This window comes from Numida meleagris, chromosome 3 (assembly GCF_002078875.1).
Source record: "Numida meleagris isolate 19003 breed g44 Domestic line chromosome 3, NumMel1.0, whole genome shotgun sequence".
In the NCBI taxonomy this organism is placed as follows: domain Eukaryota; kingdom Metazoa; phylum Chordata; class Aves; order Galliformes; family Numididae; genus Numida; species Numida meleagris.
The window spans coordinates 43087633-43104429 of NC_034411.1; the positions used below are offsets into that span (position 1 = coordinate 43087633).

General features: G+C 42.5%; 1 protein-coding gene across 1 annotated transcript; it reads left to right on the top strand.

Moving 5' to 3' along the window:
• Nucleotides 965-15379, top strand: SFT2D1 (SFT2 domain containing 1). Its single transcript, XM_021390363.1, has 8 exons — nucleotides 965-1119; nucleotides 5504-5590; nucleotides 6700-6782; nucleotides 10068-10149; nucleotides 11177-11212; nucleotides 11950-12008; nucleotides 13449-13478; nucleotides 14709-15379. The coding sequence occupies exons 1-8, from the start codon at nucleotides 1057-1059 to the stop codon at nucleotides 14746-14748; spliced, it is 480 nt and encodes a 159-aa protein (XP_021246038.1). The 5' UTR covers nucleotides 965-1056; the 3' UTR covers nucleotides 14749-15379.

The window sequence follows — 16797 nt, forward strand, 5'->3', positions numbered from 1 at the left end:
GGTCGTTGCTCAGGAAAACACTCACTGCTGCTTCTGGCTCCCTTCACACGATGCCACATGTGAAAGATGTGTAGTAGCTTTCCCCCCAGCCACACTGGAGGTCCTGCTCCTGTGACTTTGCCTGGCTGTGCACAACATCCTCAAAGATCACTTAAGCAGTCAGCTGAGCAGCCACTTGTGTTCACAGGGTTGGGGCTCTGAGGTACACAAATGCTTGCATGGTTTTGATTTTAGTGACAAGCCCAAATATTTCAGCAGTGGAGAGGTGAGGAAGAGACTGCCATACTCTGACATGCTTGTTGTCATGGCATAGCTTCCAGCAGAAGCATGAACCCACAGCATTTTGGTGCACTGGGGAAAAGAATAAAAGTAAAGCGTGGGTAATTTTTACCCAGGGTGTGGGTGGTGTGGGGCTGCAGGAACAGCAACTCCTGCCAGGAAGCACTTAACCTGCAGAGCTGCCACCAAGCCACGCTCCCATACCGACATCACGGAGCCAAGGCAGATGAGGAGAAGGTCACCGAGGACCTCTGCTCACCGCCTCCTGCTCATGTCCATTGTGCTGCACCATGCCTGCCCAGTGCCCAGGCAGTGTTGGCCTAAGAGGACTTACAAAACACATAGGAGAATATTCCTTAAGAGAACAGTGTGCGGGCTGTAGACCTAGCCAGGAGCTCTGGGGAGCGAGGGAAGGGAAGGGTTGTCCCTCACAGCCCCACAAAGGGCTCTGCCCTTCTCTTAACGCACCTCACTCACTCACGCAGCAGCAGCTTGCTCGGCCCTTATCGCATCCTCCTCTCCCACTGCCGCCCCTTCGTAGGGGAGAGGAAGGTGTTATTAACCGAGAAATCGCGCTACGGATCAAATACAAATCATTTTCAATGCGCATATCGAAATAAGCAAATTCCGAACAGGCGGGGAAGCCACTGGCACACCAACAACTGCACACACCCTCTCGCGATGCCGCCCAGCCTCCGCGCATGCGCTCAGCCGCCGCTCTGCCGGGAGGCGGAGCCCGCCACTTCCGTAGGGCCGCCGAGCGGTCCCGGCGCCGTCATGGAGAAGCTGCGGCGGGTGCTGAGCGGGCAGGACGACGAGGAGCAGGGGCTGACGGCGCAGGTACCGCCTCGCGGAGACCTCTCCGGCCTCCTCCGCTCGCACCGGCGGTGTGGGGCTCTTAGCGGCCGCCGAGCCGAGGCCCTGCCCGAGCGGCGCGGGGCCCGCTGGGCCGTGCCTACGCCAGGAGCGGGCCGGGGTGCGCTGCTCGGCCCTGCTGCGTGCGCGGCCGTGGGGCGCGGGAGGCCGAGCGGCAGCGGAGTGCGGGACGTGCGGGAGAGGTGCAGTTCGACAGCGGGGAGCGCTTCGCGGCTGCGTTGGTGATCTGGGCTTCGTTGGTTTTGTTTTCGATATCCTGCTTCGAAATTAACCAGGTCTCCCTGTCCTGCACGTACTAGCTCTCCTACGAATTTGTGGAAGCAAAGAAATGTGTTCTCTAGACAGGTAGTTCTCCGTATAGTGTGCTGAAGTTCCTTTTTTTTTTTTTCCCCCATGCTCCTGAAGGAGTGCTTACTGCTTTTATTTTCTCCCCCTCCTCAGTTATTTCCCTGCTGGGTATAGATGTCTGGCACTTCAGAGATTTCCCTTCAGTCTGAGTGCTGCTTGATCTGGTTACTCGTTTATGCAGCCAGGTGCCTTTCAGCTGGTGTGACTGCAGATCCAAGCACCCTACGTCATGGGAGATCTTGGTTCCCTGTGGTGCACGATGCAAGAACATGGCAGAAGAAGCTGGACAGCAAAGCAGCCTCAGTCTGAGCTTTGGTGAACCAGAACAACTGTGGTACAATTGGTATCCATGTCACAATATTAGCTCTAGCAGCTCAGTGCTGACATGCTTCTTTGCATGGAGTTGGTGCTGGTCTGTGAGGCGCACTGTGGCCTCTTTCCCACAGTGAAGTGGCTGGATTGCTGCAGACCCAGTATGATTCTGGAAGCAGTGCAGCATCTGTGCCCTTCCATGCCTGAGCTAGCTGCTCCTAGGATGTTTGGGATGCTTCACCTTCAGGTTCCGATCTCACAATTGTCAAAGTACTTATTCCCATTAGCATTAAGATAATTCCAAGAGAATTATTGAGTCTACTATCCCTAGGCACGTTTCAAGTGAGACACAAATGGTGACAGAGAATTCTCCTTTACTTAATGCTGTGGTGTTTGTTTCAAGGCAGCAATCTGTAGTTAAATGGCTGAGCATTTAACAATTTGGTATTTCAGGTGTTGTCAGCAGAAAGGGGAAGCTGAGCTAAGAACTTAATTTGTTAAATGTCAGTAAAACCTTTCAGTGTTTTAGATGGCCTTTCTGGAGCTGTGGCATGCATTTGATTAAACACAATGACCCTCTCTTAGGAGGAGCTGATAGTTGCATAATAGCAATCATATGGTTTATGTTCGTGGATGTCTGTCTCTGTGTTCTGCTCGTTATTGATCTTTGCAGAACCATCACCATGAGGTCGGCAGTAATTCCTGTTCAAGGAAGTAGAAGTAAAGTGCATAGTGAGACAATTGTATGGCGATTCAATGAAATCTTTGTGCACTTAACTCTCAGATAGCCAACTGTTGTCTTGCTGCAGTTTGATTAATGATTCTTGGGGAAAAGAATGGATTTGGCAAAAAAAATCTATAATAAATTGTAAATGTACAAGTGTAATGATGATTTCAGTGCAGCATTATTTTCTTTTCCAACACCAAAGTAATGTAAAATGGGTACTTCTGACACACGGGCTTGTTTTCCGGCTTCTTGTAGTTTCCCAGGGGTTTTCAGCAGACAGCTGCTTAAAGCATTCAACAAGACTTTAGCAAGGAGGAATAGGCTGGGTATTTAAATTTCTTATTTTACTCAGAGAATTTGATAGAAATGCATAGAAGGAAAGATGAAAATGTATCTCAGTACATAAAGTTTTTGAAACAAGCTGAAGAAGTCAGTCTTGTGACAACATCTATTTGAAACTGTTTTCTCCATTACTTGCGTATTTTTAGGTTTCTTAACAAGGAAGGATGTGATTTTGAACTTCTCGAATCTTTCTTAAGATCAGTAGAATAAGGTACTGTTATATTTGCCCACATGTAAGACTTCAATAAGATCAGTGGTATGTGGGGGGAGCTTAAGCAGATGAGCAAAGCCACAATAAATGTTTTTGATCAAAGGCAGCCTTGCAGGTTATCATTCATGTGACTTATTTGTTGTCCATGTTGAGTGTGTGTCACCAAAGACACTGCTTTCTGTCATTGGCAGCTTGTGTAGTGGGCTGCTGCAAGGCAATTCTCTGTGGTTCAGGAAGTCTGTGTTCTGGATTCCTGTTTCCACCTTGAGTTTCCTGTTGGTTGTTTCTTTGATATATATATATATATATTTTGTGTGTGTGTGTGTGTGTGTGTGTGTGTGTGTGACCTTTGCATAAAAATCTTTGCTTCTTGCCCAAGAGTTCTGCATTAAAGCTTAGCTGTAGAAAATGAGGGTTTCTATTTGTTGATTTCTGGTTGTGTTTTGTCTTGTTTTTTTCTTGTTTAGAAATAAACTGAAGAGCAATATAGCAAACTGAATATGTTTTACAGGAACTCCCTTACCCCCATCGCTTCACAGTTCTCCTTAGGAATTTTTCCCCAGATATAGAATTTGCACAGAAGTTTTGTCAGTCTTCTAAGTAACAACTTCTGCTAAGGCAAGTATTTTAGAGAGTAGTGCCAACTGTTTTTGTCTGAAATCCAGGATTACCTTTACGCTTCGGTCAGACTTCTTTTTTTTTTTTTTTTTTTTCCCCAAAGTCCTAATCTTACATTCAGTAGTTCATTTCTGATGAGGAATGGAAAGAATTGTTCCTGCTTGTTGTGCAGGTGTGATTAGTTGCATAAAGACTGAAAACACATTGCCTGTTTGAATGTGTACCTTCTCTTGTATGCTGCCAGCTCTTCCTGCCCTTCTCACCCGTGTAAGCATTCGGGAATATGACTGTCAAAAACGGTTTCAAGTACTAAACCATCTTTCAGTTATTGTTTTTGTCTTTCTTTAATGCGTACATAAGGATAAAGAGGTGGACCTAGCAAGGTAAGCTGCATCTTCTGACCTTTGGGAAGTTCTGTTTTAACTGCTAAACACAAAGAAGAAACAAAATGGAGAGCTGTACTGTATTCCAGCCATGTCTGTTCAGTCGGTATGCAAATGTAAAAGCTGTATTTTCAGTATTGTGATCTTCCTTGTGAAGTAAACATTCAGAGTATTTAACCTGATTAAATAAGGGTATGAGTAGAAAGTAGTCCGAACTGGTCTCTGTTGACACATGTTTAAGGACTGATTCATTGCAGCGTGAGCATGTGTGTGTCTCCTTTTGATTCAGTGAAGTGTGGATTCTTTATTCATACAGACATGAAATCCTTCTAAGTAGTAACCAAATCTCATTCTGAGAAGATTCTGAAGAGTGGGAGAAACATCTCAGTCATGGTCTGAGGAAGCCCAAACTGTTGTTTGTTTTCTTAAGGATGTTTGATGGAACATATCTGCAGAACAAATGACAAGTGAAAGAAACAAGTGGGCAAGTTTGCTTGTGTCACTCTAACAAAAAGAAAAGTTAGATTTATAGTCATCTTATGTAAGCTGAAGTAACAATTTGCTTAATAAACCAAGTCGGAATAGAGTATACTTAACTTTAGTGACCTGGTACAGTGTGGATGGACAAGTGAGCTGAGTAGGCCTTAACAAGTCAGCACTGCTGAAAGGGGCTGTTCTGCCAGCTCCGTGGTCCCGCCTCTTTCCCGGTATCAGGAAGCCTCGCTGTCCTCCCGTCATCTTGCTGAGCTGGTTTGGCTCATTACTCTTGCATGGGACTAAGTCAGAAAATAAAAGGAATGCTAGTTCTCTTCCAGCTTCTCAAGTTGTGTCGGATAGCTCAGCTCATCGGGTGCTGAAATCACTCTGGAGAAACAGGATGCAAAATTACCCCTTTCAGCAAGTTCCCAGTCTGATGAGACGAGGTGTGTTAATCTGTCTGCACCTTCACCCTGTAAGGAACAGTAACCAAAGAGGAACTGTAACGCTCGCTAAGGATTGTTGTACTAATAAGGATGATGCTTTCCATCTAGCGACAGGAAAGGGTGGTATCATCATAGGAGGATTCGGCTCGGAACAAATAGATCCGTTCTGCTTTGGTACAATTGTGAGAGTTTTCAGATGTAATTACCTGGCAGAAAAAAGGTCTCTGAAAATGGAGAAGTGTTGCTTGCAAGGATGCACCTTCATAGGTTCTGTCTGTTGTAAATTGTAAACGTAATTTTTAAACTGGGAAATAATGTGCAAGCATCTGTGTTTAAACATGGTAAAATAATTGGTTTGGGCTGAGATAATACCTTTTTTGAAATTAAGAACTTTACTAGTAAATGAGAAAATGTCCTTAAGACCAGTTAAGACCATTCAGAACTGGTTTTGTAATATCCGTTGTTTTCCTCTCCTCCTGTTAAGGTTCTTGATGCCTCAACACTCAGCTTTGGTACACGAGTCAAGTGGTTTGCCATATGTTTTATTGCTGGCGTTGCATGCTCTATTCTTGTAAGTCAAGTTTTTTTTTCCTCTGCACTTTATTAAATGTTCTATGGTAAAACATTGTTCATGTTCACGCATCATATGTGATATATGTGCATCATATGTGTAATAAGTGTTTAAACTGAGTAGACTTGGTAATTACAGGACGAAACAGCTGTGAAGGAGCAACATGTTGTGGCACTTAGGGTTAGTGACTTGCTGGGTTCTCCTGCAGGTGTTAAGTTTCTGCTTTTGTATCAAAACTTACTTAAGAGTTTGTGGTGCAAAATCTGCCAGCTGCATGTTGGGGCTAGCCCTAGGAGCTCCAGATCAGTTTGGAAACCCACCCTCTTTAGGGTTGTTTAAGAGCTGTTTGGTTGACTGCTTTAATATCTATTTCTGCACATGTTAACAATTCTTTTGCTGCTGTTTTTTTTTTTTTTTTTTAGTGTTTAATCTTTGTGCCTATTCTGTATCATGTGATGTGAAACTGTGAAACCACACGTCAAAGGCCTTAACACGTTGCTAAAGTTTCTCTTCTGGACATCTTGCTAAATAAGAAAGAGTCGAGACTTCAGTAGTGTGTTTATGGACCTCGTGTATCTTGATTAATTTGGAGGCAGCTCCCTAGCTGAGCTTTGCCACATGGGGCTGAGTGCTAGTAACTATCCCCCTCTCTCAGTTCACATACCTTTACTGCAGTGCTAAGGAGGCCTTCAAAGAAACTCTGAAGCCATCCCATGCAGGCGTGTATGTGACCTTCTAGGTTTCACATGTATGCAGCCTGCTAGTTGCATTATGTCCTATGTATGTGTAATGGGCTTCCTGACAAAGCTAAAAGTGTCCTAAAGAGAATGCTGAAGGTATAAATGAATGTTACAAACAACGTAAGTAAACATAGCCTTGTTGTAAAACTGTTGCAAAAGGTATTATTAAATCAGTGCATTATTTTGCCAGCAGGTGGCAATGGAAGTGTGCTGAATATTGCCTGTGAGACTGAGAACACCGTAATGTCCTAGTATATGTTAAATGGAACTCTCGTAACCTCTGAAAATCTCTGAGATTTTATAGTCTATAATTAACAAATTGAATTAATTACAAACATAGTGGGTTTTTTTGTGTTTTTTTTTTTTAAGGGAACAGCATTGTTATGGCTCCCAAAGGGAATCAAACTTTTTGCAGTGTTTTACACCCTGGGAAACATTGCTGCTTTGGCCAGGTAAGATTTCTTAATTATTAGTATTAGGAAAATGCTCTCCTCTTCATCTGTGTTTCCATTTCCTCTTACTCTAAAATGATGTGTATTTAATTCGTATAAACAACATTCTTTTCATACCAGAATATTAACAAAAATCTTAGTTTTGGAATTATTGTAAGCAGAGAATATCAGCTATCCATTTTTTTTCTTGTTTCAGTGAAATGTCTTACGTGATTGTTTTGTAGATGCATCACAATTGCTGTCTGAAGGGTGAATAACAAATTGCTGGCTGGCTGTTTTAGGGTATTTACAGCTTAAGTCATTCTGAGCTACCTCAGTTTCAGGGACAGTTGGTAGCCTGCCCATTGTGTGAAGACCTTGTTGCTGGAGGAGACTTCTGACTTTTAGCAAATGTTACTTTCACGATTCTAGGAAAACTCTTTGAAAAAACAAGAGGCTTAAAAAAATCCTCCTTTTGACTTTGAGGTCAAGCAGAATCTAAACATCTTTCACAGTGTATTTAGTTTGTGCTTGGTTCTCTGCAGTAATCCCCTGTGGCAGTTAGTCTTAAGAAATTTGCAGAGGGACTTGATGAGATTTAAGACAATTGTCTATTCTTTCATTGTTTGAAAGACATGCAAGAAGCAATTTTATTAGTGTCAATAATGAGTCAGTTAAAGTATTCTCAGTGTCCTCCTGTCTTGGCATAGTGACAGCACAGTCATGGGACTTAGAACGAGTGGATGCTGGTCTTAACTTTCGTGGGCTCTGTTGCTGTCATGCAACTCCTGAGTCAAAGCATTGTTAATCTGCTGAACTTGGACAATGTGACATTAATATTTGAGAAATGTGGTGGTGTACTACTTCTCAACTAACTTGCTGGAGGATTAAGATATTTATACTGGAATTGTCTCTATGTAATTACCCCATCTTATATTAAAACAAGACAAAATTACTACTGATAGAGTAGGCAAAACTTAGTTTTCCCATTTTTCTCCCTTACTTTTGTTGTTTGCTATTTTTTCTTTTTAACCGGTATTCTGGATGTGTTTTCTCTGCTTCAGATAAAATTAGTATTTCAAAAACTCTCTATTAATCAAGTCTAATTCTCTGTGAATTAAGAGGGAAGCTTCTACAGGCTTGCATTTGTTTTAGGGAAATGCTGAAAATAACCTGAACTGCAACTAAAAGAGGAGGTAAAATGAAGCCTGCTACCCTTTCAGTAATTCTGTTTGATGTAAACAGCAGGCAGCTGTGCTCTAAGTACAGTAGGAAATGAAAATAAAACCCTAGGTTGACAAGATTTAAACTCTTTCAGGTTGATTTGCATCTCTGGATTAAAAAAAAAAAATGAAGCTACCACTCTTAGTAAATAGTCTTCTCTGGCCTGTTTTTACTGTATTATCTATCGATATATGGAAGTCATAATGCTTATTTGATTTTCCCCTGGGCTGATGAGTAGGTCTCCTGTATAATGTGTTGGAGGAAATAGCATATGAAAGTGGAATACCTTGGCATTTTTTTTTTCCAGCTTTACTGCACCCTGTGAACACTCTTACCTTTCTGGAGAGGTTCCTGTTGTGATATCTGTCCTTCAGTGCTTAAATCTTAATTTAATTTTAGGGCCAAGATTAGAATTACTGAGAAATCAGTTTGGAATTAAGAAAATGTGAAATATTTATTCTGTTGAATTAAGAATTATTACTTTTTTTTTTTCAATTTAACACAGGCTTTTGGGAAGGAGCTCACCAATTGTTCCACTTGATATAAATAAGCATTACCTAGAAGGGGGAGTTAAACATAGGCATCTTTTTCTCTAGTAAAGCATTCAGATCACCACCTAACTATAGGGATCCTCCTTTCAATGAAGTATTTTCCACAGAACAGGCTTCAACAAGAGGGGTGGAAGAGACTCATCTCAGAATATTTGTAGCCAGGTAGTTATTCCTGTAATTGTGAATTCTTGGTTCACATCACATTTCTTTGGATGAACAGATAAAGCTGAGAGCTGATGATAGATTTCATAGAATCATTGAATGGTTTGTGTTGGAAGGGCTCTTTAAGATGATCTAGTTCCAACCCCCCTGCTATAGGCAGGGACACCTCCCTCTCAACCAGGTTGCTCACAGCCCCATCCAGCCTGGCCTTGAATGCTTTCAGGGAGGGGGCATCCATGCCCTCTCTGGGCAACCTGTTCCACTGTCTCATCACCCTCACAGTAAAGAATTTCTTCCTAATATCTAGTCTAAGTCTACCCTCTTCCAGTTTAAAGCCATTTCCCCTCGTCTTGTTATTACATGCCTTTATAAAAAGTCCCTCCCCAGCTTTCCTGTAGGCCGCTTCAGGTACTGGAAGGCTGCTATGAGGTCTCCCTGGAGCCTTCTCTTCCCCAGGCTGGAGAGCCCCAGCTCTCTCAGCCTGTCTTCATAGTGGAAGTGCCCCAGCCCTTTGATCATCTTAGTGGCCTTCCTCTGGACTTGCTCCAAAAGCTCCATGTCTTTCTTGTGTTGGGCACCCCGGAACTGGATGCATTTCATTCTCACTTCAAGAAACTATCAGAAAAGAAAGTTGGAGATTTGATGCAAACTACTGAATTTTTTTCTTTTTTTTTTTTTTTTTTTTTAACTTTCTTGAGTGTGTGAGGCAGACAATTGGCTCTTTACATTAACCAAGGACTGGTAGATCCTTGATGTCTGGGTGATAAACTCAGTTTTTAAAACAGGAGTTTGTTACAGAAGTTTGGTCTTGGAATTCTGTGCATTCTTTTGGCAAGTCTGTTCTTAAANAAAGTTGGAGATTTGATGCAAACTACTGAATTTTTTTTTTTTTTTTTTTTTTTTTTTTTTGCTTGCTGAGTTTAAGCAAAAAGATGTAAAGCTTTTCTGTAATCCTGAATGCAGCTACTTGTGCGCTGTCTGGGTGATAAACTCAGTTTTTAAAACAGGAGTTTGTTACAGAAGTTTGGTCTTGGAATTCTGTGCATTCTTTTGGCAAGTCTGTTCTTAAAACACCCTCAAAATCAACTTCAAATTGACAACCTTCTGCTGTGTGTGGTAATGAGTGTGGAAAGAATTTCATAGCCAAGGGTGATTCAATATGTGAGCTTTTTCCAGGACTAGTAAGTTCACAGGCTGCTTCACCTTTCGTCCTAGCAGGTGTCTGTTGATAAATACTGAAATGCCTTTCATAGCTTTGTAGTCATCTAACTGTTGAAAACTAGTTAATTACCTGTGTTGTCTTTTACAAAGATTTATTTAAATGTGTTTTACCATTTGTTTTTTCTTTTTTCTTTTTCCCTCCCATTAGTACATGTTTCCTGATGGGGCCTCTGAAGCAACTGAAGACGATGTTTGAGCCCAAAAGATTAATTGCTACTCTTGTAATGCTGGTAAGTGTACTTTTTTTTTCTAGGTTCTTTTTCTAAAAAGTTTTTGAGGCTCTGTGAAAAGGAGGATATTTCTGAATCCACATTTTGTTTGTACTAAGTAATTATAGTCAAGCTGAGTCAGTGTTCACCAAGTCTAGCTTGGAAGTTGTTTATTGGCTGCAACTCTCTATCTAGCTCAATGGTTCAGTGCTTTCAAAGCAATGGGAAAACATTCTTCCCTCAAAGTCAAGAAAGCCACATGTGCATCTTTGCAGCTCCTAGGGTAAGGATAGGATAAACAGTATTTTTTCTTAAAACCTTGAAAGACTGCATATATAATTTTAAGTACAGATCCCCAGCTGAAAAAGAGTGAAAAAAGAGCTGCAAAAGTAGCTTCGATAAATGTTCAGTTTTCTCACTCTGTATGAGGCAGCTGCTCCCTGGTGGCCTCTTCTTCATTACTATCACAAGATTACAAAAAGAAAGGGCGGGGAGGGGAGGACGGCAGGGGCACAGAAGGAGCAGAGCCTGTGTTTGCCAAATTCAGTATCTAGGAATGGATATTTAGGAATGGATTGTTTGTTATGATGCACATACCTGTCTTGTCAGATGTTGATACTCTGAATACTGGATTCAGAACAATACTGTGCACTGAATTACTAGAACAATTCCCAGTCTCCTTGGTTGCTTTCAAACAAGCCTTAGCATCTAAGCCCACCACTTAACAGTCCTGACACATGTAACTACATAGACCTGGTTATATTTCTTTTAACTCCTGAAGGCAGTTTCTGCCTCCCTTTCTGCTGAGACGGGTCCCACACTTCTGGCCGTGGAGCACATCATGCTGTGCTTTGGAAAACACCAATTTTTATCAAGTTCAGCATATAGTCAGTGTGTGACAGCCTTTGGCTCTACTCCTTTCATGTGTCAAGTCTTGAAAATACTGATTATCCACTGGAAGCGTAGGAGCAGTATTGTATGTGCTTTGTTGTGTATTTGAATGTTAATTCTCTCTTTTTCTTTTTTTTTTGGTCCCTTCTCCCCCAAGCTTTTTCTAGTTTTGACTCTGTGTGCTGTTTTCTGGGTAAGTGAGAATACTTTTTTCCCCTAAAGAGCTATAAAACTCAGTTATTTTACTGTTTGCTTTAAAATTCGGTTCAGCTGTAGAGGAAGGATGAGCTTGTATGTGATATTTGCGTTCCTAACTGCAGTTGAATTTGGGTGGAGTGATAAATCTGTTGGCTCCAAATGCATCCTTCCACTTGCATGTGATGTAGATGAGAACACGCAATCCAGAGCATTAGTCTGTCTGCAAATCTTTGGACTAAGAGCTAAGAAAAGGAACTTAAAATATACTTGACCTATTTCTGTCAAAAAATAGGTTATGGTCTTTAGAAACGACAGGTTCAGACCATTAAGCTAATTAAGATAAATAAAGGAGGAGAGATGGGACAGATACCTTTGTGTGTTGAGAGTGTTTTGAAAACACTCTGTGTTATGTATTGCATAGTAGTAGATATGTAGCTGAGATGAACTCCAAATTTGCAGAAGCATAGCATGAATGGAAATTGAAGTGTTACCATTGCTGTTAGGTGCTTTCAAAGCTAGAGAAGGTTTTCATTGCGTTATGTTAATGGAGTGATAGGTGAATGATAGTAGAAACAGTTGTTTGAATGGAAATGGAGTAATTAAGTTAAGAGGAGGAAATAAACATTTCATCACTTAACTAAGTTTTTGGCTGCCAGTCTGTCGCACTTATTCACAGTATGCAGCAGTGTGAAACAAACTAACTTGTGCAATATTTGTTTTATTTTGACTTAGTGGAACAAAAAAGGTTTGGCGCTGATATTCTGCATATTGCAGTTCTTGGCAATGACCTGGTAAGATTCACTTTGATTTCTTCTCTCATGCCACTACACCTGCACGTTTATAAACCTCTGTGTGTGTGTATAGATAAGCAGATATGTTTGTGTGTGTGTATGTGTATATATACCCTTCCTACAATGTGTCCAGATGCTGGCCTCAGTCACATGTTTTTCTAAGCTAGATTCTGTAAGTTCAGCAAAATCTATGTGCAGTCATCTTGCAAAAATAGTAATTTTAAATACGTTCTGCAGTGTGTGGAGGTTTTGGGTTTTTTTTTTGAAGCATTATGAAAAGAAAATGTATGCCAAAGCAATTTCTTATGCCTTTTCTCTGCTGTGAAAGTAACTCTATTTTCATACATCCTGGTTCTGATGACTCTCTCTCTCTCTTTTGAGTTCTAACTTAATTTTTGAAGTGAAAAAATCTACTCTGTCTGCCATAGTACTCACTGGGTGGTTGTGAGAGGGACAGTCTAGTGCAGCAGAACTTTACTGGCCATGCACATATATTCGTAGGGCTGGGCCTGGGAATATGTGGGCACAGTTAGGTGAATGCCTGCGAGCCTGGCAGAAGGGTTTGGAGTGATTTCTTTCTCTGTGGAGATGCAACTGAACTTCACTTGATCTCATTGTTCCGGGTGAAGTACTTGGAACTAAAACTTCTCTGATCCAAGGTGACCACAGTACTTGCTTGAACTTGCCCTGAATAAGTACCGTCTATACTGAACTTTAATCTGAGGACAAATAACCATTTGTGCAGGATAGGGACAGGTGTTGCGCTGGGCCCAGATGAATGCTTGGTTCTAGGCAGAGGCAAGGCTGCCAACTGGAACTATATTCTACCTGTTCACTGCAGGCAGTTTGTTGTTTGTCACACATCTCAGAACTTGATCAGCATAGGGATGAAGGCAAAGCATAGCCTATAGGATTGTGAGAAGCAAGTTTCAGAAGATGACAGAGCGCCAGCTGCTTGAATGTCATAACCACAGCCTGTTATTCTTACAACGTGTATCTGTATTTGCAGCTACACAAATACCATTAGATGGGTATTTTAGTAGTGTGGTATATTGTCTTTTCAACTTGAAAAAAATGGTCTCTGTTGTCTTGAAGGGTATAATTTTCCCAGAAGTCTCTGTTCTTTTTGAATCTGATGGTGATAGTAAATCTACAGACTTGTTGTTTTTAAAGTTGAGTTTACGTGTGAGGAAAGTAATAAGCTCTATGAGAAATCAAGGAAAAACTAAACCAGGAAGTCCTTGGCAGTACACGGAGTTCTTGTCCACTTCTGTTTTGTTTTGTTTTGTTTTTAAAAGGAAGCATTAAATTCAGTAGGTAATCCTAATGAGCTATAGTAGAACAGATTGCTTTTATTAATGCTGGTCTAAAATAAAGCACTGGGGCTCTCAGAAAGACAGGAAGACTCTGTAAAATGTTGTTTCTTCTTTTTTCTTTCAGGTATAGCTTGTCATATATTCCTTATGCAAGGTGAGTGCATCATTCCATTCTAATGTAAGGCTGGTAGTCTTTGTTACTGAACTTAAGGACTCCGTCCTCTGTATGTGGACACACAGCGTCCTTCTTTTCTTTGTAATTTTTAGGTAACGATACAGGCGAATGCAGAGTAATGCTTGATGCGAGCTTTAAATACCAATAAAGTGCTTAAATTCAAGCTAGCCGATGGATCTGAGCCCTTAGGTAAAAGCAGGCAAGCAGAGCTTCATTCACTAACTCTGCTTCTGAATCTCTCCATCGTTTTAGGAGAGGCAAAACCAATTCCTAGTGTTTATTTTCATTTACTTTTTGGCAACCCTCTCTCTTTTGTGCGCAAAACGGGAACACGAGCTAGTCAGACACACAGGGAAACCACACTCAAACTAAAGAATGTTTTTTTTTTTCTATTATGTTTCATGTAAAATGCAGTGCAGTATTTCAGCAGTGCATTTTCAAAAGAGTAAGGTGCTTCTAAATCTGTGTGTATTATTTAATGAGGTTTTCTGTAATGAAAGTGGGGGGGGGGGGGGGAAGCAGTTACTATCTATCCCTTTTATCTTATCTTTTCCTGTAGCATTTCTGCAGCTTTGCAAGGAAGCCTGTAATGCAGACTTTTTTTAAAGCTTGAGATTTGGCCCAGGGAAGATTAAGCCACACGTACTTTCAAAGACAGTTGATATAGTCAAGATAATTGCAGTGGGTCATATACTTTAACTGATGTTTCACATTATGGGTTTACTCCTTCTGACACCCCAAGCTTCACCAGTCAAAATGAATGGTTTGAGTTCTTGTAGTCCCTGTGGCCGTGTGATGGTCCCAGTAGGGCCAGCTGCTGGTAGCTCCGCAGTGGCTCAGACTCACAGTATGTGGGCTTGGGTGGCTGCCTCGGTTTGGCTGTGCCCCCCAGCCCTTGCCCTGCTCACCAGTCTCTGTGAAACAGCCCTGAGCCCTGGTTCAAGCCACAAAGTGCTTCGGAACGCTTGGTGACACTGTAAGCAGCGAAGGAGCGGTGAGGGCAGAGCTGAGCCCAGAGCGGGTGTGAGCTTTTGCTCTCGCTGGTGATGCATGGGTGCTAACATCCTGTGTCAGTTCAGAGCCTGCATTTGATCAGTGATGATTGTCTTACATTTTTGGAGTGTTTTTCATTTTCAGTACGTTATGGTTGATGTGTATAAATGAAACCACAAATACCTTACCGGCTTTTTTTTTTTTCTCTCTTCAAAGGGATGCTGTGATAAAGTGCTTCACGTCCTGTCTAGAATAAATTGCAAACAAGGACCTCTGTGTACTTTAAAGCAACTCCTCTGTGAACTTCCCTTGGAAAGGCGTACTTTTCCACTTCTGCAATTCCCAGTAACAGTTTGTATTTTCCTCCCCTTTTGCCTTTGGGAGGGTTAAATAACTTTTACTAGAAGCAGTTTTCAGAATACATGGGATGAACTGTGTCTGTTTCCCCTGGAACCCTAGGGCTTTTTAACCAAAAAAAAGTTCATTTAAATACCTTGCGGAGAGCAGTCTTAAATGTGCCCTGCATGCAGTAACACAGCTCGTTCCCCGGAGCGGGTGGGCCGCTAGAGCCTGGGCAGCGTGCATTGAGTTTGTCTTTACAGTTCTGTCTGAAACTTGCAGCTTCTGTTTGCGCCGTGTTGGTTGCGTGCTTTTCCAAAGACAGTTCTATGAGCATTATAAAGATGTGGTAAGGTAACTGCTGCTTTGGAATTTCTCTACTTGTGATTTATGGAGAAATCTTAATGAGAATACATGGAAGTTCTGTTAAAAGCGCATTGATTTTATTAAAACTATATTTTAAACTTTTTTTTATTTTTAAACGTAAAAACTTTTTACTAAACAAACTTGTGGATAATGTATAAATAAATGAGTTGTGAAAGAAATTAGTTTGGAAGGTGCTTAAACTTATTTTTTACTGAGGAATCGGCTATAGAAGGCTGAATGTTTCGGAAGCATCACACTTAACGTTATGCATTTTCATATTTTATGACTCTATCCAAATGTGGTTACGCTTGCAGAAGCAGTTCCTGCTGATGTTTGGGCAAACTTCTCATTCTTACTTACATTTCACAAATGAAAGAAATAAGGGATGTGAAAAGATGCGAACTGCAGTGCTAGGAAGTGCTCAGTAGCCGCATTGCAGTGCATTCCTGTTAAATCTCAGCGTCTTTTGTTCAAAATAATATCTGTGGGGAAGCTGTACAAGAGGTGGCTGCGTGAAGTTTTTCACTCAGAGGGTGGTGACGCACTGGAACAGGTTGCCCAAGGAGGTTGTGGATGCCCCGTCCCTGGAGGCATTCAAGGCCAGGCTGGATGTGGCTCTGGGCAGCCTGGTCTAGTGGTTGGCGACCCTGCGCTCAGCAGGGGGGTTAAAACTCGATGATCTTTGAGGTCCTTTTCAACCCAGGCCATTCTATGATTCTATGAACTTGCAGTTAAATTGCCCCTCGAGCTGCCCCATAATTGGTTGGTGGCAATAGAGTGCTCGTGAGGCAAGAGAACTTCTACATTGTGGTGAAGGGGCAGAGAGCCTGCACCCGGCTGCAGGCCCTGGGGCCCATTGGCACCACTCAGTGCATGGGCAGACACTGGCTCAGGCTACCCAGCGCTGCCTCATACGAGCTGTAGTGAATCTCTTAGCTTGTGGTTTGCGCTGCAGATCAGTGAGGACACGGCTGGGTGGTGGTGGAGGCCAGGGTGGCACTGACCATAGCTGATGCGAAGGAGGCACCATTCTGCGAGGGGTGCTTCAGGAACAAACTGCCCAGTTTGTTGCAGAGCTTTTGTTGCCCGTTGGCCACCAACTTTGGTACAGAATCACTGTGACCTTCATTTAGCACTGTGCTGGTCACCAGGATGTTGTTTATGCAGCGTGTTGGGTGATGAGCGTTCACTTCATTTAACGGTTTGCACAAGACCAACAAAATAAAATGGTTTCAAGCACATTTTACCACGTTATTCTTGCTTTCCTGAAGACTTGATCTGCTTTCTTTATCCGCAGACTGAGCCCACGTTGTGTGCTTCCGTAGCACCTGCACCTTCACATCGCGTCTTAGTTTGCTGTATGACAGAAGTTCAGAGAGTGCATTCTCGTTGCGCGACGCGCTTCTATGCCTGTGAAGGCAGAGCGGTGCGGCTCTCGCTCCCTGTGCGTTGCGCAGGTGGAGCCTGCTGCGGGCGCGGGGCTCGCTGTGGGACCGGAGAGCCCCGGGGTACGCGAGGCGCCCCGGCACCGCTCACCGCGTACGGACGGTGGGCGCGGGCCGTCGGGGCCGCCGCGCTCCCGAAGGGAGGGGAGGGCCGT

What these genes read in the sequence shown, in the direction of transcription:
- SFT2D1 (XM_021390363.1), top strand. Translation starts at nt 1,057, where the DNA reads ATGGAGAAGCTGCGGCGGGTGCTGAGCGGGCAGGACGACGAGGAGCAG. An exon ending in TTGCTACTCTTGTAATGCTG is followed by an intron (nt 10,150 to 11,176) that starts GTAAGTGTACTT and finishes TTCTCCCCCAAG; the next exon opens with CTTTTTCTAGTTTTGACTCT. An exon ending in TCATATATTCCTTATGCAAG is followed by an intron (nt 13,479 to 14,708) that starts GTGAGTGCATCA and finishes CTCTCTTCAAAG; the next exon opens with GGATGCTGTGATAAAGTGCT.